General features: G+C 42.7%; 1 protein-coding gene across 1 annotated transcript in view; it reads left to right on the forward strand.

Moving 5' to 3' along the window:
* The window catches only part of LOC112864085 (protein FAM228B), a 46,320-nt gene extending 20,998 nt beyond the window's left edge, over positions 1-25,322 (forward strand). Inside the window, 8 exon segments of the mRNA XM_086700128.1 lie at positions 10,891-10,971; positions 12,307-12,394; positions 12,522-12,618; positions 12,620-12,676; positions 21,281-21,345; positions 21,348-21,421; positions 23,039-23,188; positions 23,190-25,322. Of these exon segments, the coding sequence (XP_086556254.1) occupies positions 10,891-10,971; positions 12,307-12,394; positions 12,522-12,618; positions 12,620-12,676; positions 21,281-21,345; positions 21,348-21,421; positions 23,039-23,188; positions 23,190-23,240 (663 nt within the window). The 3' untranslated portion in view covers positions 23,241-25,322.
* Positions 25,323-25,324: the final 2 nt, after the last annotated feature.

Raw genomic sequence — 25,324 nt, forward strand, 5'->3', positions numbered from 1 at the left:
GGTCATTGACCCTGAAAGAGCCTCACTCAGCTGTTTGATTAAGCAGCAAAGAGATTTCAAATGAAACTATTATTAGAGTAAGGTAATGCTATTTATTTGGGTTTCTTTTTCATAAAAATGTGTAGATTCAAATAGAACTTACCAACTTCAGGGGCGCCTGGGTGGCTCAGTCGGTTAGGCGACTGACTTCAGCTCAGGTAATGATCTCATGGTCTGTGGGTTCGAGCCCAGCATCAGGCCCTGTGCTGACCACTCAGAGCCTGGAGCCTGCTTTAGATTCTGTGTCTCCCTCTCTCTCTTCTCCTCCCCCCCTTTGTGTTCTATCAGAAATAAATAAACGTTAGAACTCATCAACTTCAAATTAAAATATTAAACGCTTCAATTGAGTTGCTATTTAAGAGAATTCTTTCTGGTTCCTTCCTGCAGAAACAAAGGATCATCCTTTCTGGAAAAAGAGCCTCTATGTTTTCATGAGAGAAAAGAAACCAAGTCCCAAAGAGGTCAACTCTGAAGGGCACTTTTCTTCCATGGCCCTCAGCCAAGAAGTAGAAAGGGATGAGGACCAGGATGCGGTGAGTGCTGGGATGGTCCTGTTTTGCCATTCACAAGGTAGCAATTGCTGATGCCAAAGTCTGAGTAGCTGGGAGCTTCTCTGTATGACAGGCCTTCAGGAGGAGAGGAGGCAGGGGACTGTACCCCTTTACTCCCAAACAAGGCAAGGGAGAGAGTAGAAGAAACTGAGAAGCATTCAGAGGGAATGGAGAGAATTTCCCTGAGAGTTTCACAATGGATATGCCCTCTGGTGGGTGGGCTATCAGATTTTCCTACTTTCTTGTGAATTTTTGCCCTTGTGAATTTTGTCTCCCCACCATCTCTAGTATCTCTACTATTTACCACTTATCACACCCAAGCCAGGCCCTAAATTTTGTTTCCCTTAAGTCAACCAAAACAGGCAGAAAATTATCAAAAGAACCATGTACTAAATTCAATGTGGTAAAATTTAAGGAGTAAAGTAAAAGCCCCCAAATGTAAAATGTATACAAATGTAGGTGTTCACAGAACACAGATTTCTCATCCTAAGGTGACTACAATTAAACTTGGTGACCATGTGACTGGTCTAGCGTAGTCTACTGCTTCTAGGTCTAGGTCTACTTGCCACTTTTCTCCTTCAGTTTTCTTCTCTACCCTATGTACAAGGCTCTGGAGTAGAGCCTGTTTTAGGAGTGGATTTGGAGGAGAAGTCACAGCCCACCCTCCTCATCTCCTGGTTAGAAATCAATATGGGAATGGTGTGTTAGTCTGAATATACAGTCTTTCCATCTTCTTCTCTGTCTCTCCAGTTCCTTACTCCCACCCCCAGAAGATAAGGGAGCTACTTTTATTTTTACTCACTCATAGAAGTTTTAGTAAAACTTTATTTTGTAGTTTAACTCCTTTTACTGTCATGTTTTAGTATCCTCCCCTGTGCTTGCTTGCTTGCTTCCTCAAAATATAACAGGCACCTACTCTGAGCCGGGCAATCTTTGAGGGGCATAGCGGTAAACAAGAGATAAATCTCTGATCTTTAGGAACTTACATTTGATGGGGGAGCCAGACAATAAACCAATGAGTGTGTAATATGTGAGCTGGTAATAAGTGCAATGGGGAAAATAAAACAGGTGAAGCAGGGCAGGAGAACTACATCAACAGAACAGGCTTAAATAGACAGTGAGAAAAAAAAGTAAGTTGCTTTATACTGATACCTTATGAACCCTCCTTATATATTGTAGTGGTTATGAGTATCTTGAATTTAACCAGCCCCCAGAAGGATTATTCTTTACTTTTGTATTTGCTTCCCTCTTGCTGCCAAACTCGCTTTGCCTCCAGATTTCCCCTTGATTATAATCCAACCAGGATGCCTCAGGACAAAAATCCAAGTGTTGTCTTTGATTTCTTGCTTTACTCACTTCCCACGTCTAACAGGTACTGAGTTCTGTCAGTTTATTCACTTTTCAGTTCCTCGCTACTACCACCAGCTCAAGCCATTGTGATCTTAACTGGCTTAGTGCACTGGCCTCCTAACTGATTTTCCTGCTTCTGCTGTTGCCCCTGTATAACCAGTTCTCCATGAAGAAGCTATATTCATTTAAAAAATGTTAGATCAGATTTCTTCCCTACTGTAAACCTTTGAATGACTTTCCCTTCACGCTTTGGATTTTATTCTAATTCTATTCTAATTAGCATGGTCTCTAAGTCCCTGTACCATTAGGCACCTGCCTTCTCTCCACAGTCATTATGCTCCAGCCTCACCAACTTTGTTTTTGTTTTCTTAATATACCAACTTCATTCCCATCTCAGGTTTTTGCTTCTGCTAGTCCTTCCACCTGGAACACTCTTTCCCTAGATCTCTCCATGTCTCCCTCAGTTCACTCAGACCTCTGCACAAATACCTTCTCAGAGAAGACTTCTCTGACTTCTCTACCTAAAATAGTCCCCCTCATCCATTCGCCTATCCTCCCTACACCCTTTACCTGTAGAGAGGTGGGATCCAGGACTCAAATGGAGGGCAGGACAAGCCATCCATTTTAAGAGGAAGGAAGGCAGAGTACATGGATATAGCGTGGTGAATTTTGTGAAAGAACATCATCCACTTCTGTTTACCTCATTTTCTCAGTGAAGTGAGAAGGTCATCTGTCAGCTGATAGTGAAAGTGGAGGATCAAGGTTCAGAGGTTTGAAAAAAGGGAAGAAAGGAAGGTAGTATTTTCTAAATCATAATAATCCCAGTATAACTTAGTACCCCAGATATCCTGACATATAAAAGCAGGACCACTGGGGCGCCTGGGTGGCGCAGTCGGTTGAGCGTCCGACTTCAGCCAGGTCACGGTCTCGCGGTCAGTGAGTTCGAGCCCCGCGTCAGGCTCTGGGCTGATGGCTCAGAGCCTGGAGCCTGTTTCCGATTCTGTGTCTCCCTCTCTCTCTGCCCCTCCCCCGTTCATGCTCTGTCTCTGTCTGTCCCATAAATAAATAAAAACGTTGAAAAAAAAAAATAAATAAAATAAAATAAAAGCAGGACCACGGGGGAGGTCCCTCAACTCCTAGCACACGTCAGCAATCTACCCCACCTATAATAGGGTTGGCTGTGTCCTGGAATCTCTGCAAGTTTCTGAATCCAGATAGAGTGAGGAGAGGCTGAGGCAGGTTTGGATGGGGCCCTGGCCTGCGAGATGAATCACTTGGCTCTGGCCGCACTAGGCTTCAGAGGGTTCAGCTGAGCCGAGGAACTCTTTCTGCTCTTGTTGGCCTCTCATTCCTATATCACACGTATCTCTTCTTTTCTGTCACCTTCCAAAGGTTTTAGCAACAAAGGAGCACACACCTTGATCCTTGATTGGTAAGAAGACACAAAAGAAGGCTGCGTCAGAGAAGCCATTTGCCAGCAGGATTCATTCATGTTGAGGACCAAGGAAGGCACTCAAGCACCTGCAATAAACTCCACTTAAATTCAGTGTCTGTATGATAATTAAGAAATCACAATACCTTGTATTGATAATTATTACAAATGTATGTTCCCCAGAAGTTAAATATTGCCTGAAAGATCCAATAAAAATAATGACAGCTGGGGCACCTGGGTGGCTCAGTTGGCTAAGCCTCCGACTCCTGATTTCTGCTCAGGTCATGATCTCATGGTTAGTGGGTTCGAGCCCCATGTGGGACTGTGTGCTGATGGCGTGGAACCTGCTTGGGATTCTTTTTCTCTCTGTCTCTCTCTCTCCCCCACTCACCCCTCCCCTACTGGTGTTCTCTCTCACGAAATAAATCGTTAAAAAAAAAAAATGATAGCTACTTTACTGAATGCCTGTCAATTCACTTGATCTTTCCCTAAATCAAGGTAGGTGTGTCCCCTTTGGTCAGGCACCCTTAAAATCTGTTGCCACATATTCTCCCCAGGTTTTTCTAACAGTTTTTAGAATATAAAAAAAATTTATTTTGAGTATGATTACACACTTGCTGATTCTGATTCTGCATAGCACCCTCTGGCTCATGTTGAGGCTGACCCCTGGTCTTGGGAAGACACAGTAAGACCTAGAACACAGGAGAGAAGAATTTTGTTTTCCTTAGGCAAAAGGAACACTAAAAATCATTCCTCTCCTAATTGTAGCCCTAGATCATGCAGATAAACTGTATGTTCTTTGTAGTATCAATTTAGAAGACGTCTATTCATTTGAAACCAGTCAAAACGTAGGGTAGTGTTGGTTGGGCAGTTGAAGGCCCCAGGTGTGTGGACATGGCATCTCCTGGGGACCCTCCTCCTCCCTGACCTGCCCTCATCCTTGGCGTCCCCTGCGGGAACAAGAAAAGGGTAGGGCCTGCTGAGGGAAGTGGAGCTTCGAGTTTCCACCCAGTGCTTTGTTTTTATTTATTTATTTATTTATTTATTTATTTATTTATTTATTTATTATTTTTTCTTTTTTTTCCCCCCAGTGCTTTGTTTTTAAAAGGACGCCCCCTTTTCCGTCTTGCAATACTCCGTCTGGTGGTGGGTTAGCTGGCTGGGGAGGGGCTTGGGGGTTCTGGAGTCGCTGTCCTGCATTTTGGGGAGCCCACGCCGTCCACCGTGGAGCCCCAGGCTGGGTGGGTGACCCCACAGCAATATGTGGGGGAAGCGTAATTACCCCTTTTGAAACTGAGTCTTGGGGGGGGGGTGCCAGGATTTTGTTTTTGTTTGTTTTACTTAGGGACTTTACCACGTGGCAGAGCCAGGATTCAAACTGCTTTCTGCCTTACCAAGTCTCCTCAATTTACTCTCTCCCCTCAGGGATCCTATTATCTATGGCTTCCAAGAAAGTATCTACCTGTGGTGAACATTTCAGGCCAGAAAAATTAAAAGAATGGCCAGAGCTCGAGTCAGTTGCTTTAATGGAGGTAAAGTAACGTGGCATTTGGGGACGTTATTTTGGCGATGGGACATAAATCTCTTGAGAAGTATTTTGTCTTAGTCACGGTTGGATTCCCTAGAACTGGAACAATGCCTGGCAGAAGCAAGGCACTGTTAAGAATTCACTGAATGGGAATGATCCGGGACCAAATTTGATCAAGAGTGGTTCGAGTGCCCCTGCTGTCGCTCACTAGAGGTTCAGGACACCCACAGGGCGGTACGGTGGGTGGGTACAGGCTGCAGTCCCAGAGCTCTGCCGGCGGAGAAGCCAGGTCTGGGCTCGCCAGTTGATTCTGCTACTTAAGGGTCTGGTAAAGCAATGATTTCCTCATAAAGGAAGTGTCATTATTTTACATGATCCTATAATTTGCCTCACTGTAAAGAGAAGCTCTTGGAGTAGTCCTTTATTTTGCTCCTTTTGCAGTGGTAGCAGTAAAAGTGGTGAGACCTTTAAACATTTGTGTCTGTGCGCGTGCGTGGGCATGAAAAGCTGTGGGTTTCAAAAGTGCTGCCAAAAGTCATTAACATCTTCCTTATGTTTTCTGGCAAAATCACAAAGCTCGGAGCTATGGAAGTCAAAAATGTTTATTTCCTTAAACAAACAAAAAGTAGTTTGAAAATCAGACTCATGATCAATATTATAATATATGCTGAGAATAGAATGGGTAAAAAAAAATGTGATTTTCCACGATGTTTGTCAAAGTAGATGTTTCTACTTCTCCAAATAAATAGATTGATTTGTTCTAAGTCTATAGTATCAGGGGAAAACACTTAAATGTTTTACATGGTTTTTCAATTGCCATCTTAAAATGAGTCTAAGAAGGAGTCAAAGCAAAATTCTGCTTACATCAACAAGATAGTTTTATTTTGAAGACCTGAAGAGCTGTCTGAATATTATTTTAGATTTCATGTGTTGCTGTTAAATATATGGGTAACAATGCAACTCTCCTTTTTGAGATTTCTTTTATTCACAAATTTGTTATCTGAGTTTGGGGTCTAGTTTGTTTTGATGCATTCACTTGAAAGAACTGAAAGAAGAGCCAGAGATTGAAAAACATAGTTTTAAGAACCTGTATTATTTTACACTAGTTCTAGGTAATAGCATATCTCTTCCAGATACTGGATTTTTATTGTCTTTCCATTTGTTCCTTCTTAGTCTTATAAGCATAAAAGTTGGACGATCAGTTCATAGTGATCCAGATGAAAAGCCCTAAGGTGATAAATATTGAGCTTGGGTTCACAGAAAATCGTGTTTGAAAATTTCTCTTAATAACACAAGAAACAACAGCTGTTGGCGAGGATGCAGACAAAGGGGAACCCTCTGGCACTGATGGCGGGAATGCAAACTGGTTCAGCCACTCTGGAGAGCAGTGCGGAGATTGCTCAAGAAACTAAAAATAGAACATCACCCACCATCCAGCAATTGCACTATTAGGTATTTACTGAAAGGATACAAAAATACAGATTTGAAGGATACATGCACCCCGATGTTTATAGCAACATTGGTCAACTATAGCCAAACTATGGAGAGAGTCCAAATGCCCATTGACTGATGAATGGATAAAGAAGATGTGGTATATATACACACTGGAATATTACTCAGCTATCAAAAAGAACGAAATCTTGCCATTTGCAATGACATGGATGGAGCTAGAGTGTATTATGCTAAGCAGAATAACTCAATCAGAGAAAGACAAATGCCATATGATCGCACTCATATGTGGAATTTAAGAAACCAAAACAGATGAACATATGGGGAGGGGGAGAGAAGAGAGGGAAACAACCACAAGAGACTTTGAGTGATAGAGAACAAATTGGGCTGATGGAGGGAGGTGGGTGGGAGACGGGCTAGATGGGTAATGCGTACTAAGGAGTGCACTTGTGATGAGCACTGGGTATTGTATGTAAGAGATGAATCCCTGAATTCTACTCATGAAACCAATATTACACTGAATGCAAATTAACTAAAATTTAAATTAAAATTTTCCTTAATAAAAATGTTACAAAATATTCTTTGAGGTATAAGCAGTAGATTTACAGTAAAAGTATTGGTAAAATACAATGAATTTTGTCATTCTGTTTTATTTCTTTAGGATTTACATCCTGACATTCAGTTCTGTAATTTTAGGTGTTAGCTAGAGAAGACATTGATGAAGCTGTACATGCAATATTATTTAGAGAAAATTACATTGCCAAGGTAAGAGTTGGCTACAGCCTGGATTCTAAGTATGTTCCAGGTAAGCAAGAGTGGTGCAGAGCAACACGGCTAAGAGGATGTCACTGTGTCACAGAGATTCATTTTGCTGAGAGAATGAACCTCCTCTGGTTGATCTGTTTATACAACATAGATCTGAAATTGTGCCACCTCCTTGCAGGGTCACTGAGAGGTCTGGATTCCTAGATCTGCCCGTAAAGGATCTGAGAGATCGTTCTAAGAGCTCCCCCTCTTTGTTCTGGTACTGAATAGAAATTCTTTCTGACTAAAACTTACCTCTTTCTCATATGTTCCCACATCGAAAAGGGGATATATAAAACCACCAGAAATAGTATTTAAGGGTAATGTCCAATTGTACTCAGAGTTACTATGAAATTAATAAAGTTAAAGGAGTTTTCATTTTAATGAGATTGAAATTTGGTGTTACAGTGGTACTTTAATGTTTGTGTTCTAATTTACAAAGGAAGTTCATGTATATTTTCAGCCAAGCATCAAAAAGAGGTAGGTGGGGGGCACCTGAGTGGCTCAGTGGGTTAAGCATGTGACTCTTGGTTTCGACTCAGGTCATGATCCGGTCATATTTGAGCCTGGCAGTGTGGAGCCTGCTTGGGATTCTCTGTCTCTTCTCTCTCTGCCCCCCCCCCCCCCCCGCCCCCGACTTGCTCTATCTCTGTCTCTCTCAAAAAAATAAACTTAAAAAAGAGCGGGGGACACCTGGGTGGCTCAGTTGGTTGAGCGCCGACTTGGGCTTAGGCCATAATCTCATGGTGAGTTCGAGCCTTGTGTCAGGCTCTGTGCTGACAGTGCAGAGGCTGGAGCCTGCTTTTGATCCTGTGTCTCCCTCTCTCCCTGCCCCTCCCCCTGCTCGTGCTCTGTCTCTCTCTCAATAATAAACATTAAAAAAAAAGGTAGGTGGGATTACCCTCCTATAGATTCAGACAGAGGTGCTGGTGTAAGTCTAGCGCTCTTTCTACTCTACCAGTTTTGTCACAGACTTTGATGATGAAGGCTAGAGACATGCAGTGGGTGACAGGAATGCTTTGAAATCCTTAAAAAAAAAAAAAAAAAGGAGTTTCATGAGTTAGAAGTGGTTTGAATGTGGTTTAATCTCCAGGCACACTTCTGCTTTAGAACCTTTCATGGGTTCTTCCTGCTCTATGCTCTCAGGTTCCCCTGAGAGCTTTATTATGTTCTTTGATTATCTTATGCTAGGACCTTGCAACCCAAATGTGTTGAGAGTTTAAAAGTGGGAACAAGTGTTTCTCCCCCTTATTCATTTTTTTTTTTTAACGTTTATTTATTATTTTTGGGACAGAGAGAGACAGAGCATGAACGGGGGAGGGGCAGAGAGAGAGGGAGACACAGAATCGGAAACAGGCTCCAGGCTCTGAGCCATCAGCCCAGAGCCCGACGCGGGGCTCGAACTCACGGACTGCGAGATCGTGACCTGGCTGAAGTCGGACGCTTAACCGACTGCGCCACCCAGGCGCCTCCCCCTTATTCAAATGACAATAAATGGAAACCTTAATAATTTGTTTTCCTTGTTTGTATCATTTCATTAAAGACTGGATATGTGTGTTCAGCATCCGGATATTTTTAAGGAAAGACGAGGAGAGGTGTTACATAAAAAAATGGATTGAAAATGTTGCAGAGCCTGTTCAGAGAATTGCAGAAAAAGTAATTTCATACGGAGGGTTGGAGAAAATGAAACAAGAGAATCTTGAATGTCTTTTAAAGCGCACAAATAAAATGGTACTGAGAGTTCTTTGTTTTCTTAATAAAGTATACTTTAAAGAGTTGGGCCAACATTTTCACTGGTTATTATGCAAGCAGTCCTGACATTATTTTTGTATTTAAGATGAATTCACTGAATTGTAATACAGCTTACTACATTTTTAAACTTGGAGTTTCAGAAGGAAGGAATAAAAGTATTGATTTGGAACTAGATTTATCAGGAATGCTTTTAAGTAAATGTAAAGAGAATAGCAGTAGCTTAAATCATAAGGACACTTATTGTTCACTTAACAAGAAATTGATGGGTAGGTGGTCTCACTGTGGGTTTTGGCAGTGTAGAAATGTCATTTATCACCCAGGTTTTTTCCTATAATTCTTTTCTGCTATCCTTAATATTTTTGTTTTTTCCTCATCACTCTTATATTTGTAAGCACATTTGGTTACTTACAGCTTCAGGTGTTAGGTCTGTGCTCAAGACAGGAAGAAGGGGTAAGGAGTGGTGCCAGGGTACCTTTATCTTATACCTGATCCTTTGATCTGGAAGCAAAGAGTCCCCAGAAGCTCCTGGCAGATTTCCCCTTAGATCCTCTTCGCCATAAATGGGCCACATTGCAAGTCCTAGCTAGAAGCAGGGCCAGGAAAGAGAGCGTAAGGCATTCTAATCTTTCAAGTAGGAAGAGAGCAAGGGAGAAGGGGATTCCATGCTATTCAGTCAGTCAAACATTAGGTGTAGGGACCATAGCTTTCTACATACTGTTCCTCAATTTGGCTTTATAAAAGAATAAAATTTTGCTGCTGCTTTTGGAAATTTTTCTGTTTTAACCTTGAGGTCAGAACCCTCTTTTGGAATTTAGGTCTGCCTAAGTTCCCAGGTACTTACTGGAGATCTAGCATAGTTTGCCTGGAAAGTTAGAGTATTGATATGGTGAGCAAAATTTCTGGATATGAACATTAAATACTTCTTTCTAAGCACTCTAAGAGGCAGAGCTCAGTGTCAAATCCAGGTGTCTTTGAAACCAAAGTGCACAGGCTTACAGTTGTGCTCAGAAATGTGATTGTACAAGTACAGGATGGGGAAGCCATGCCTTAGAAAAGGCATGTGTTGAAGTCCGAGTGGTTAAAAAAAAATTTTTTTTAAATGTTTATTTTGAGAGAGAGAGAGAGAGAGAAAGAGAGAGTGTGAGCAGGGGAAGGGCAGAAGGAGGGAGATAGAGAATCTGAAACAGGCTCCAGGCCCTAGCTGTCAGCACAGAGCCCAACGCGGGACTCAAAGTCACAAACTGTGAGATCATGACCTGAACCAAGGTCAGATGCTTAACCAGCTGAGACACCCAGGCACCCCTGGAGTGGTTTTAAATGACAGTAAATTCAATGTGAGTTGACTATGGGAGCGGACTTCTAAGAAAACATCTGAGCTCTTAGGCTGTATTGAGGGAGGCAGTGCTTGGAGTGGGAAGCATCAAAGTCCACCGTGTTGCTATCTTGTCACTCCTGATTCACACTGTAGAGGGGATCTTCAGCAGTTGCAGAACCTTTAGAAGAGGGTGGAAGCTTGACAACATCTCCTGGGAGGAAAAGTGGGAAGAAATATGGGTTATTTAGTCAGAGGAAGAAATGACAGGAAGAGGGATGAAAACGAAACATTTAAAAGACAGATGGGTGGGTGATGGGTAGATAAATTTTGTGTTGTTTTGAGGTAGAGTATTAGTGTCTCCAGTGCCAAGGCAGATTTCAACTCAGTCTAAGGACAGACTGGTGGTTAGAATGACCAAAAGAGTACTTGGCTGGCAGAGCAGAAAGTTCTCAGACTAAGGCTAGTTGATGACTTCAGACTAAACTTGATGATTACTACCCCCAGAAGGTGGCGAGCTGTCTCTGCAGTCTAAATTACTTCTGAGGTTTCTTCTAACCCTTTGAATCCATGATTTTCTACAAAAACAGAATAAAGCGTTTGGCTTTTTTGAATCTTGCAAAACACATTGTATACAGTGACTTGCTCTTAGGTGTATTTTTTTTTTCTAAAGGAAATTGTATTTGGAAATCTTTATGATCCTGAAGTATACAACCCTTTTTATATGACAAAAAAGTACCCAAATTATGGAAAGGTAAGTAAGTTTCATTCATTCATTCATTCATTCACCCTTAGAAGCTCTGGGTTGGGGAAAACCTAGTCATTTTAGAAGTCTTCTAGTTATCCTGTATTCATTAAAGAAAGTCCATAAAAGCATTTCCTCTGAGTTTTAGATTAGGAACCCAAAATAATTTCACCTACTGGGAAAATTACATGTTTGTGTGATAATGTTTCTGCTCATTCATTCTTCCATTCACATTTAGCAAACTGGAAAGGAAGACATGGGCAGCAAGACATGGGTGTGACAAGTGTCACAGAATTAGTACAGGGAGCAATGGCCTGAGAGGCAGAGCTCCTTTCTGTGAAAGGTGGAAGGAGGGATGCAGAAAAGGCTGCCCAGAGAACTAGTAGTTGGGCCTGTAACGAGTGTTCACGTTTTAAACTTGCCAATATAGGAGTTAAAATTTTGAGATGTAGATTCAGGTTTTTTACTCCTGTGTAGGAAAAGTACCCACCAGGTAGCATAAGTTATTTAAAAGTATGTGTGTGGCTCTGAAGAAAGAAGTGGTTGGTTTTGCTTCTCTCGGAAAACCAAGGCAGATCACTGTTATGAAGATAAGAAGGTTCCTTTGGCTCTGAGAGACTCGCTAATATGGTGTAGGTTCGTCATTTTGCTGCCTTGCTTATCCAGTAATTGTTTACCTCATACATACTTTGGGGACTAGCATTGGGCCAGGTGTATGGGGGAAAATAAAGAAGGGGAATATGGTTTCTAGTGTAAAGTGTAAAGTTAGGAATGGGGAGGAGAAAACCACCTCTCTCCACAACCTCTGTACCCCAGCCTCTCGACACTCACCCACACTGAGGTTTACCTGCCCTCCTGTTTTCACAGACCCTTAAAGACTGGTTGTCAGCTCTCCCAGGAGCACTCTTACTCCCAGGCCACTCACTGCCTTGTGCTCCTAAAGCATCCTCTTCTGATACCTCTCATGACTAGATTGTCACTGTATATGATTTTCTGTTCTAGACAGGTTCTTGAGGATAGGAACTCACTGGGAGGTGGCACCCAGTGGCGTCAGCACATATTTATTGACTGGTGCACTGATGCAGTAGAAGTCTTGATGGAGTGTGCTACTTCTATCGGGAGGCCCTCCTTCCAGTCAGCCACTTATGACTCAATGAAATGTCCTAATGTGAGACAGATAACCTTTACCCTTTCCCTGCTCTATGGGTTGACATTATTCACGGGTCGACATTATTCACGGGTCATTAATCTTTGGTGTACAGTAAGGCCATACTCGAATGCTTCAGACAGACTTAGAGAGCTTAATACAAAGCACTTGGATCCTCGAAATTATTTTTCTTGTAGGTTATGTTGCCTTTGTTTTGTGATTCCCTGTTTAGAAGATGGCAAGAGATGGATGAAGAGAAGAGAGCTGTTTTTCAAAATAAGACAGGTATTTTGTGATCATTGGGCTTTATTTTTAGAGACTTATAATTGTCCGGTGATTTCCTACCAGAAGAGTGACTAAGTTGACATTAAGACTGTTGATTTAGATTTTTTTTTTTTTTATCTTCCTATAGGAAAACGATACACCTTAAAAGAATGTAAAGACCTAGAGAAGGCCAGGCTTTATGCCACATTGCCCCATTTCACTTTTACTCTACATGATGTTATTTTAAGAGTGGCATAAAGCCTCTGCGAGATCTGTGAGAAACAAAACACCTAGTAAATGCAGGTAAGGGTGCACTAACTAATGAATGGATCCTTTTACCATCTCCATTGTTTTGCCTTTTACAGAATGTCATGTGGTTAGAATCGCACAGTATAGCTATAGCCTTTTCCAGATTTTACCTTTATCCTTAAAGGATGTTTTCACAGGATTAAGAATATTAGGTTGGCAATTCTTTTTCTTTTTTTTTTTTTTTTAAGTATTTATTTATTTTGAGAGAGAGGTAGAGAATGAGCAAGGTAGGGGCAGAGAGAGAGAGAGGGGAGACAGAAGATCTGAAGCAGGATCTCTGCTGACAGCAGAGAGCCTGATGTGGGGCTTGAACTCATGAACCATGAGATCATGACCTGAGCTGAAATGGGACGCTTAACTGATTGAGCCACCCAGGCACCCCAGCAATTATTTTTCTTTAACACATATCCCACTGTATTTAAAAAAAAATGTTTATTTATTTTGGAGAGAGAGAGAGCGCAAGCAGGGGAGGGGCAGAGAGAGATGGAGACACAGAGTCCGAAGCAAGCTCCAGGCTCTGAACTGTCAGCACAGAGCCCAGTGGGTTCATGGGGCTCGAACCCACGAACTGTGAGATTATGACCTGAGCCAAAGTCTGACACTTAACCCACTGAGCCACCCAGGCACCCTTGTATTTTTTTATTCTACCCAGAAGATAGTTTTATTTTATTTTAAATTTATTTTTTTATTTTGAGAGAGATAGAAAACGGGCAGAGGGGCAGAGAGAGAGAGAAGAGAGAGAATCTCAAGCAGGCTCTGCACTGTCAGCTCAGAGCCTAATGCGGGGCTGGATCTCATGAACCAAGAGATCATGACAGGAGCCCAAATCAAGAGTTAGATGCTTAACTGACAGAGCCACCCAGGTGCCCCTCCCCAAAAGATAGTTTTGATCAGCGTACAGGAGCTTGATAAAAAAATCCATCCACACCTGTAGGATAACAGCCCACTTTTAAAAACTGGTCCCAGTACACTGACCAAATTTCCCAGTGAGTATTACTAATAGCAAATTTATTTATTTTTCTTTTTCTTCTCATAACTACTTTAAAGATTTTTTTCCCACAGACTTTTTATTTTATTTTTTAATAACTATTTTAATCACCCAGTGCTCATCACAACAAGTGCACTTCTTAATCCTCATTACCTATTTAACCCATCCCCTAACCCACCTACCCTCTGGTAACCATCAGTTCTCTATAGTTAAGAGTTTGGGGGTGCCTGGGTGTTCAGTCATTTGAGAGTCCAGTTCTTGATTTTGGCTCAGTTTCTTAATTTTGTCCAGTTCTTGATTTCATGATCCTAGGGTTGTGGGATTGAGCCCCTTGTTGAACTCCACGCTGAGCATGGATCCTGCTTAAGATTCTCTCTCCCCAAGAAGAGGTGGTATGTATGTATGTATGTATGTATGTATGTATATGTATGTATGTGTGTATATATACATACATACACACACACACATACATACATACATACAATGGAGTATTACTCGGCAATCAAAAAGAATGAAATCTTGCCATTTGCAACTACGTGGATGGAACTGGAGGGTATTATGCTAAGCGAAATTAGTCAGAGAAAGACAAAAATCATATGACTTCACTCATATGAGGACCCTAAGACACAGGACAGATGAACATAAGGGAAGGGAAGCAAAAATAATATAAAAACAGGGAGGGAGGACAACACATAAGAGACTCTTAAACTGGAGAACAAACAGAGGGTTACTGGAGGGGTTGTGGGAGGGCGGATGGGCTAAATGGGTAAAGGGCACTAAGGAATCTACTCCTGAAATCATTGTTGCACTATATGCTAACTAATTTGGATGTAAATTAAAAAAAACAAAAACGTAGATCTTTAAAATATTTTCTTTATTTTCTGGCAAATGTCAAGTTTCATTTAGCAAATCTTAAGAATAGTGTATAAAATATGTATTATAGCACAAACAAATGATGAATAAAAATGCAAAAAAAAAAAAAAAAGATTCTCTCTCCCTGTGCCCCTCTTCCCTGCTTGTGCTCTCTCTAAAAAAAAAAAAAAAAAAAAAAGAAAGAAAAAAGAAAAGAAAAAGTTTCCTGATTAAAAAAAAGAGTATTTCTTGGTTTGTCTCTCTCTCTTTTTTCCCCCATTGCTCATTTATTTTGTTCCTTAAATTTCACACGAGTGAAATCATATGGTATTTGTCTTTCTCTGACTTATTTCACTTAGCATTATATTGTCTAGGTCCATTTATGTTGTTGTGAATGGCAAGATTTCATTCTATTTTATGGTTGAACGATTCCATTGTACGTATGTATATATACACTACATTTTCTTAATTCATCTATCAGTGGACACTTGGGCTGCTTCCATATCTTGGCTATTGTAATTAATGCTGCTATAAATACAGGCATGCACATATCCCTTTGAATTAGTGTTTTCGTATTCTTTGGGTAAATACCCAGTAGTGCAATTGCTGGATCGTAGGGTGGTTCTCTTTTTAACTTTTTGGGGACCCTCCATCCTGTTTTCCACAGTGGTGCACCAGTTCGCATTTCCACCAACAATGTAAGAGGGTTCTCCTTTCCCCACATCCCTACTAATACCTGTTGTTCCTTGTGTTGTTGATTTCAGCCATTATGACAGGTCTGAGGTGATATCTCATTGTAGTTTTGATTTGCATTTCCCTGATGATAAATGATGAACATTTTCACATATCTGTTGGCAATCTGTATATCAGGAATAAACTCCACTTGATTGCAGTGAATAATTTTTTTTTCAATGAATTGTTGAATTTGGTTTGTTAATATTTTGCCGAGGATTTTGCATCTACATTCTTGTGTGGGTGGGTGGGTGGTGTCTTTATCTTGTTTTGATATCAGGGTAATGGTGGTCTCATAGAACGAATATGTAAGTTTTCTTTCCTTATCTATTTTTGGAATAGTTTGTCTCCTCCCCATATTTTAGGTATATGGTGTCATATTTGACATCCTTTTATTTTGTGAACTCCTTGACTGAGTTTTACAGAAATATTCATGTTTACTGGTTTTATGTTTCCTGCCTTCATACTGTCACTTTTGGTCTTTCCACTCAGAGTCCCCTTTAATATTTCTTGCTGGGCTGGTTCAGTGGCCATGAACTCCTTTAGTTTTTGTTTGTCTGGGAAACTCTTTACCTGTCCTAGTCTTGCTAGATAGAATATTCTTGGCTACAGGTTTTTCCCATTCAGCACTTTAAATATATCATGCCACTCCTTTATGGTTTGGAAAGTTTCTGCTGAAAAATCCACTGATAGCCTTATGGGGTTTCCTTTGTATGTAACTATCTTTTTTGGATTACTGCATTTAATTTTTTTTATTACTATATTTTGCCACCTTAATTACAATGTCTTGGATATGTTTTGTTGATTTTGTCGGGGGGTTTCTCTGTGCCTCCTGGATTAGATATTTCCTTCCCCAGATTAAGTAAATTTTCAGCTATTATTTCTTCAAATAAATTTTATGCCTCCATTTCTCTCTCTCTTCTTCTTGTGGGACTCCTATTATATGAGTGTTATTACATTTGATTGAATCACTGAGTTCTCTAAGTCTATTCTCATTTTGCATAATTCTTTTTTCTCTCTTTTCAACTTGATTCTTTTCATTACTCTGTCTTCCAGGTCATTAATTCATTCTTCTGCTTCTTCCAGCCTGCTGTTCATTCCATTGAGTGTGTGTTTCATTTTGTTTACTGAACCCTTTATTTCTGCTATGTTATTCTTATCTCTGTGTTAATGGTCTGATATCCTCCATTGTTTTCTCTTCCAGTGTGTATCCTTATGACCATTACTTTAAATTATCCATCAGCCATATTACTTATATCTGTTCCATTTAGATCTCTGGCCATGGCCTTGTCCTGTTCTTTCATTTGGGACAAAGTCCTCTGTCTTCTCATTTTGTCTAAGTCTCTGCCTGTTTCTGTGTGTTGGGAAAGTCAGCTATGTCTCTTGTTCTTGAGGTTAATGGTTTTATGAAGAAGAGATCTTATAGTGCCCTGCCATGCAGTGTCTCCTGTGTACTAGGGCCTAGCAGTTCCAGGGGTGTCTCCAGTGTGTGGTGTCTGTGCTCTGCTGTTTTGTTCTGCCTGCTTTATCCTTCAGGCCAGTTGTCTCCATAGTCTCTCTTTGCCTGTTGTGGGCAGTGTTTGGTCTCTGGTCTTAATGTGGTGTGTTTTAACTAGGTGTGCCCTGTCTGCTTGTTAAATGAGCTCTGTCACCACCGCCCCTGGAACTGAGGCTCTGCAAAACTCCCAGGTCAGGAAATGTGGTTTGGGCAGAGATTTGGGCCCATCTTCAGCTGCACTGGGACTGAGGCAAGCATGACTTTAGAAAGGGCAGTTCCACTGAAGCATGGGGTGTGACAAGGGTTGGTGTAAGCAAGTTAGGTAGGGAGTATTTGTGCTGTGCTGGGTCCCACAGGTAGCTCTGTGCTTTTGCTGAAGGGTAGGGGAGGGAAATGGCACCTGCCAATTCCTTGGTTCCTGGAGGAGTCTCTCTGTGAATGCTGCTTCTCTGGGACACGCCCTGATAGGAGCAACTGATCTCCCCACTGTGTGCCCCAGGTGCTCTTGAGGTTGTTGTTTCCATGCTGTATATCTGCAAGTTGTTTGCCCTGCCTTCTCTCCAAGAGCATTCCTGATGTCCTCTGAGATTTTCCAGAGCCAAGAACCCTGACCCTTAGAACTCCAGGCTTTAAGTCCCACTGGTTGCAAGAACTCATGAAATTTGGCCCCTCCTGCTTTCCAAGCCAATTACTATGGGGATTCATTTTCCCCCTGTGGGCTCCCCTGTTAGTCTGGCTCTCATCCTTTTCCACTACCATGGCTCCCTTCCCACTGGCCATGATCTGTTTCTCTCCCAGACTGTGTCTCTGCATTTCTTACTTTCTTTGATGTGGCTCTTCTCTGCCTTTAGTTGTGGAGTTAGTTCTGCCAGTCTTCAGGTCAATTTTTGGGGTATTTAGGATGATATGATAGTTGTCTAGTTGTATTTGTGAGATGAGGTGAGTTTAGCCTCCTTCTACTCTACTTCCATCTTCCCCTTCCTCCTATCCCGTTGTCTTTTACTCTTTCAGTTGAAAACTCAGCTGCTGGCCTCACTGTTGATCCTTTGAAGAAAATTGTCTTTTTTTCTGGAGGTTTTTAAAATTTTCTTATTGCCTGATTTTCTGTAGTTTTATGAATTTCTTTTTATCTTTCCTACTTGGAATCCATAGGTCATCTTGTACCTGTAAACTGATGTCTTTAATCAGTTCTGGTGATTATTACCTCTGCCATATTCTCTCTCTCCTCTTTCTGGCACTCCAGTTAAATATATTTTAGATTTTCTCACTATCTCACTGCATCCTTACTGTCTCTTGCCATTTTTTTTGTGTATTTTCCATCTTTTTTGTTACTTTATATTTGATTCTAGATATTTTACTAATTTCTCTTCAGTTATATCTAATACTCTTTTGTTAAACCTATCAATGAATTATTTTTAGTTGTTTTATATTTATAGTTCTAGCTCTAGCATCTTATTTCTTTTTCAGGTAGGTTTTGGGGAAGGCTGTCTGGAATCAGGGCCTGGAGTATCTCTGTCCTCTACTGGGACCCTATCTCAATGCACTGCTTGACTTGCCTGCTACTAGGAAGGAGTTGAGAACAAGGTTAACTCCCCACCTGCCAAGATCACAACCAGGCCTGGGAGAAAAAAAAAATCCACAAAAGAAATGCTGAGACCATGGAGAAGTGTGTGTACCCTGCTACCTGAGGTTGGCAAATTCCCCCAGTGGAGAAAATAGCCAGAGATTGCCAGCTCATTCTGAAAGAGCTGTCTCCTCTCTGAAAATTTCCAATGACTTTAAAATTACAAAAAATTTTTTTTCCTAGGGTGGGGCAGTAAATATTCTGTTTTTCTAGTTGTTGCAGCAAGATTGTTGGCCTGTGCAAAGTTCTAAATCCTATATAAAACATGGAAGTCCTGTCATGCTCTCTTGACATTTCCCCTTTTTATTTTTATTTTTATTTTTTTATTTTTATTTTTTTTTTTTTAATTTTTTTTTTCAACGTTTTATTTATTTTTGGGACAGAGAGAGACAGAGCATGAACGGGGGAGGGGCAGAGAGAGAGGGAGACACAGAATCGGAAACAGGCTCCAGGCTCTGAGCCATCAGCCCAGAGCCCGACGCGGGGCTCGAACTCACGGACCGCGAGATCGTGACCTGGCTGAAGTCGGACGCTTAACCGACTGCGCCACCCAGGCGCCCCATCCTTTTTATTTTTTTTAAATTTTTTATTTATTTATTTTTTTTAATTTTTTTTTTTTTCAACGTTTATTTATTTTTGGGACAGAGAGAGACAGAGCATGAACAGGGGAGGGGCAGAGAGAGAGAGGGAGACACAGAATCGGAAACAGGCTCCAGGCTCTGAGCCATCAGCCCAGAGCCCAACGCGGGGCTCGAACTCACGGACCGCGAGATCGTGACCTGGCTGAAGTCGGACACTTAACCGACTGCGCCACCCAGGCGCCCCGACATTTCCCCTTTTTAAAAAAATTGTTATTTATTTATGAGAGAGTGAGTGAGTGAGCAGGGGAGGGGCAGAGAGACATGGACACAGAATCTGAAACAGGCTCCAGACTCTGAGCTGTCAGCACAGAGCCTGACACAGGGCTTGAACCCATGAACTGTGAGATCATGACCTGAGCTGAAGTCAGATGTTTAACCGTCTGAGCCACCCAGGCACTCCAACATTTCCTTTTTATCTTTCATCCAGAGTTTTACTGGAGTGAACAGTGCTACTTACTGTTTCCCCTTCTGATTTGGAAGTTTTATGTTTTATTTCTTGGCTTGTTTATACATTTTAACAAACAATTTAGACTTCAATAATTATATAACTTCCCATCTTCCAGCAAGACAAAGGCTTTATTTTGCTCTATTTCATCATCCCCACTTTGTAGCTCCTCAGCTCCTTAAGTGGTATTCTGCCCTTTAATCTGGTATCCTCCAGTGAATTCTCCACCTAGCAGCTGGAGGAATGTCTTTGAAGTGATGGAACTTCTCCAGTCAAAAACCCTTCAGTAGCTTCCGATAACCCTTACAATAAAGTCCAGACACTTAACATAGCACATAAGGTGCTATGGGCCTTGCCAGCCTTTCTGGCTTCATCTAAAAATATCCCTTTCCCTTAAGGAAAAGAAGTATAAATAAACTACAAAAATATCTGGGTCAAATCAGCACAGTTATAACTGCCTGACCTGCCATGTTGTTTCATGGCTTTGTTCCATTTTATTACTGGCCATTGTGGTCCAGCCAAGAGAGGGAATTATCACATGGTGTGATACCATTACACCCTCCATCTGCTTTTTCCCACCCCAGCAAGCCCCTTGAGGGCAGGGACTGTGTCTTATTTATCCTGGTGTTCCCAGCACTTAGCTGGAATGCAGTAGAGGATGAGTAAATGCTTGTGGAAGGAAGGAAGGAAGGAAGGCAGGCAAGAATGAATGCAGGAATGAATGGAGGAATGAAGGAGAAAGCTGCTTTCCCTCCACAGGTCTGGGCTTCTCTGGGAGGTGCTGGAAACCCTCTGGGAGGACACACCTGGAAGTGTGTTCACATGGCCGCTCAGTAAAGTAAGAAAAGGACTTAAAGACAAGGTGTCTATGTTAGAGACAGTGTGATTACAAAAAGCAGAATCCTCAAGTTAAAAAAAAAAAGGAGGGAGGAACCTAGGTAGGTTAGAAATCACTGGTCTGTTACAGAAGCCATGGTCAGTGTCCCAGTTTGTTTGACTCATGTAACAGAATGCCAGAGATTGGGGGGGCTTATAAACAACAGAAATTTATTTCTCACAGTTGTGGAGGCTGGAAAGTCCAAGATCATGGTAGTGGCAGATTCAGAATCTGGTGGGGACCCACTTTCTTGTTCTTAGATGGCACCTTCTTGTTGTGTTCTCACATGTTGGGAAGGGTGAGGGAGTTTTCTAGGGTCTCTTATAGGGGCACTAGTCTTATTCATGAGGGCTCTGCCTGCATGACCTAATCACCTCCCCTAAACCCCACATCTTAATACCATCACGTTGGGGGTTAGGTGTCATCATATGAATTTTGGGGGGACACAAACATTCAGACCATAGCAGTCAGGAGGACAAACAGGCTGCTTACGGGACTAAGAGCCATGTTCTTTCCTCTTTGGGACTATGTGGCTTTCATCAGAGCTTCTTTGTGAACCTACTTCCTTACTTTCTCTGCTTTCTTATGCATGTGCTGGAAAATGGATGCCCCAGGCCTGCCTGAGTTTCTGGTTTGAGCAGTGACAGACTGCCTGGAAGCCACCCTATCCCACTTACAACTCTAGGGGTTTGAGGCTCTGGCCCAGGTGCCTCAGCCACGACCAGAGAAGGGTCACATGACTCACTGCCTACCTAACGGTTGTGCCAGCAGGAGTGGGGGGGGGGGGGGAGAGACTGATACATGGACAGCCACCAAGTGATGTCTACTCAGTCCTTCCTTTTCATGAAGTATGAGTTTGCTAACTTAATTTGCAGCAATTATTGAATAATACAATTCTGTTTGTATGGAGTTGAAATACTTTTCTCTGTTTTTCTTTGCAGTCCTGAGAAACTTATCTGTTCAGAAAATAAATATCTGCCTGATGAAGAGAATGAGACTACTGACCTAAGACCATTTTTGAAAGGCAATTTCATTCCTCAAAGCTCAGCCAGGAGAATGGAATGGAAGAGAGGAATTGTGTGGTGAGCAGAGATCTGGGGGAGCAGGGCTGGGATGGCACAAGTTGCAACATGCACAAGATGACAGGCATTGATTTTGGAATTTGAGCCATTGACACATCCCTCCTTGTGACACAGGTTCCCCAGGGTAGAGAAGGCAGGAGGCAAAAAAGGGAGTGGAAAGGATGTTGCAGAAGATTTACTTCATGCACAGGAAATGGTGGGGTTGCCTCTGGGCTTGGTGCTGCTGCACCCTGTGGCAGGGAGTCTGGGGTTTGGAAACTCAGAAAAGGTGCACATAGTGGGACCCCGGAACCTGCTTTGGAGGACAGATTGTGTCCTCACGAGGTGAGAGAAATCCTGGTCAGAGAAATTTTCAGAGAAAATTTTCCCTGAATTTTTGCTCCTCTGCCATTTTCCTACCATTTATACATCCACACCAGACCCAAAAAAAAAAAAAAAAAAAAAAAAAGAAAAAAAAATCTGTTCTCCTTAGTGCAGTCACAGTAGGTAGGAATCTTCTGAAATTTATACTAAAAAAAAAATTAGGCCAAATGATGGTTTACACACGTAAAAGTTATTTATTTAATCATAAAAGTTGTTTTATATGCAAGCATTTTCCATGCACAGATTTCTCATCCTGAGCTCACAATCTGACTGGCACATGTATAGCTCTTGCTCGCTTTTCCCTTCCATCCTCTCGTCTCCCACGTCCCGTATCCTAACGCCTTTGGGTGCTTGGGAGTTGTAAGGGTTCGTGGGTGTCTTAAGTGCAGTGGATCTGTGTGTTCACTGACCTCCCCACTCTTGCCTCCATTGCAAAGAGCGTGAAAATCTTGTCAGATAGGTTGTTAACCCAGGTTCCACCCAATCCCATTGTTTTCCCTAGTCTCTCAAGAGAGAAACGGATTTTCCTAAATGGGAGAATGGAAGTTTCCATTCCACAGCAATTTTCTCTGTGAATAACTGAGAGCCAAGCCCCTCTGTCAGATCTGGATGGGACTGTAGTCAGCTCTGCCCTTCTGGAAGGGTAGCCTCACTGCTGTCACCAGGAGAGCCAAACAATGGAGTCTGGTTTACACACAATAGAAGTTTATTTCTCGCTCATGTACCAGAAAAGGTTAGGTCAGCAGGGTGTCAGGCTGTCCCTCTTTCATGAGTTTGGCTGATGGAACCTTTGTCATCTTCAGTGCCTGGCTTCCAAGCTTGCCCTGGGGAACCTGAAAAGGGAAGAGGTCATGGAGGAGTTCTCCCTGGGCATGAAGTGTAGGTGGGCCAGGTCTCACATGTTCCACTGGGGAGGACATGGCTGTCCCTAACTGCAGAGGGAGGGTGCTGGGAGAAGTAGCCTCTGCTGCTCTGAGCACAATGGCAGGGAGAGCAGGTGTTCTGTGGACAGCTAGTCACCTCCACCCTACCATGGAGAGGTCAGTACTGTGTGGAGTCCAAAGACCTGGGAAGCCTTGGCTGAGAGTTGCAGAAACCAAAGAGAGTAGGGGAGAGGTGAGGAGAGGACTGCCTGGAAGGTCTCAGCTCAGGCAGGAGGGCGGAGTGTTGGGTGAGATCCACTGGGGCCTTCTTCTCTGCCCCAGTCAGCCCCTCTTCCCTGCCCTACACTTAGCACTTCCCTTCTGTTCACAGGTTCGAGGTGCCAGACAGCACAGACCACAACCCTGGGTGCCTGGGGAAGGCCAGTGTAGGTGGGGGTCACAGCCCGTGTTAAGAAGAGTGATGATGGCAAAAGTCCTGGGGCGGCACCCGGCCTCCCTGCAGCTGGGGTTCAGGCATGGCTGCCAGGAACGGTGCCATCTGTAAGGAGGCCATGGTAATAAAGCTTCGCTGAGCTTTACTTCCTCATTTGTGTGCCAACAGTTAAAATGCTGCCAATGGGTTTTCTCTCTCCAGAAGTGTAAGATGTTGCAAGCAGTAACAAACAATAATAGTTACTGTTTATTGAGCCGTTGTGAACTAGGAACTGTGTGAGATATTTTTATATATTAGAAAAAAAATTTTAAGTTTAGTTATTTATTTTGAGAGAGAGAGAGTACTAGTGGAGGAAAGGCAGAGAGAGACAGGGAGTGAGAATCCTAAGCAGGCTCCACGCTGTCAGCAAAGAGCCCGATGGGGGGCTTGAACTCACACACTGTGAGAACACGACCTGAGCTGAAATCAAGAGCTGGAAGCTTAACTGACTGAGCCACCCAGGAGCCCTGGAACTGCGAGAGGTATTTATATTCATGTAAAAGTTTTCACAGCAAAATGACAGCATGATCTCCCCTTACGTGAAGCTTGGAGAGGGGTTGAGTAACTTGTTCAATGTCAGCTGCACGGCTGAAAGTGGTGGTGGTCTCGATTCCAAGTCTAGGCCGTCTAGTGCCAAAGCACCGGTCCAATCACCAGAACACACACCCCACTCAGACTCTGTCATGTCAGTCAAATTGCTCAGGGTTTCGGTCCCCTTCAGAGAGTGGTTATCCTGTTGGCGTGCCGCAGAGTCCTGATTCTGAAGAGCACTGGGGGGGGCGGGTGAGGGAGTCGGTGGTGGCTTGCTGGGCATCTCTCCTATCTGCTCAGTCCTTCTCCAGGGGACGCAAGGAGTCTAAGGGCACACCCTCCTCCCTCATCCTTCAGAAAATTAGGCTCACGTTTCAGTCAGGAGAGAACTTCATTTCTTAAGAGGCAGAGCTGCAGTCCCAGGTCAAAACAGGTGACTGGAGTTGTGAGGAGCGTGGACATTGAATGTCCTCTGGAGTTTTGTAGAAGTCTGACTCACCTCCTGCAGGCTCCTCTGTCCTAAATCTGAAAAGAACCCTGACACATGTAGACATGGGGAAATGGCAGTAGCCACAGTTCATCCCAGGGAGAATTCAAGTCCCTGCTGTCCTGGGAAAAGGATTATCCTTTAGCTCGGGTCACAAGTAAACCCACAACTGGTTTTAAACTGGCCTTGACTCATCAGAGACTGTCTCAGGCTTTGGAACTCAGCCAGTCAGAGGCAGACTTGTTGGACATCGCCCCATACCTGCCTTCAAGACCCTATAGAAGATCAGCAATTTGCTTTGCTCAGTGAGGCTGCGCCTGACCAGCCAAACTTTCCCTTAATTAATACATTCAGGTGTTTTGGTTTCAGATGTTGAGTGGTGTCTCTTCTATTGACACTGGCCATATTTCTTTTACATCTAAGTTTTAACAAATAAGTGCCCAGGATTAATACCCAGAATGGCAGATTTTTTTTTTTTTTTAACTTGAACATTCTGAGTTATGTTTTCCAGCCCTTCTTTGCTCAGTGGTTATGTTTAGACAGAAACGGGGGCTGTGGTGGAGGGACATTTGAATCTTTCCTGTTCATCTAGCTCCCTAAGATGTGCTCCCTGAGAATCAAGGCTCCTATAGCCTGCGTGGTTCCTTCTAAAAAGCAGATCTTTTTCCAGTTGTACTCATTAACCCAGGAATTTAGTGGGTAAGACCTGATTTTTGTCAATGTTCAAAACAAATCTCACACTACAAAATCCAGAGCCCAAACCAGCAGCGCTGACAGGTGTGGATGTGGGTCTGACAGGACAGGGGACAGGGAGAGACAGGTGCTTCTGGAGCTGGAGGCCGAGGTCCTGCTGAAGATGTTTAATGCCTGTGTATTTTCTTGACTCTGAAGTTACCTCTGAGGTTCCTGCTCAACCAAGTAGGCAGAAGGACTCAAGAAGGTATGGTCTTACTCCCACAGAGATCAGCAGTCTAGCCATCAGTGACACCACGCCCCAGAAACCGTAGGTCAACTTACTAGAGTCATGGAGCAAGTCAGAGTCAAGACGAGGCTCCAGGGTCTCCTAGGCACCACACCCTCCCTCCCCCACCCCCTCTTGGTTTTTGCCACTGTCACAGAAAGGAAATTTGGTTTCACTACAAGCAACCCCTGAACTTACCTTTCAA

This window comes from Puma concolor, chromosome A3 (genome assembly GCF_028749965.1).
Source record: "Puma concolor isolate L17-30 chromosome A3, mPumCon1.1.hap2, whole genome shotgun sequence".
Lineage (NCBI taxonomy): Eukaryota > Metazoa > Chordata > Mammalia > Carnivora > Felidae > Puma > Puma concolor.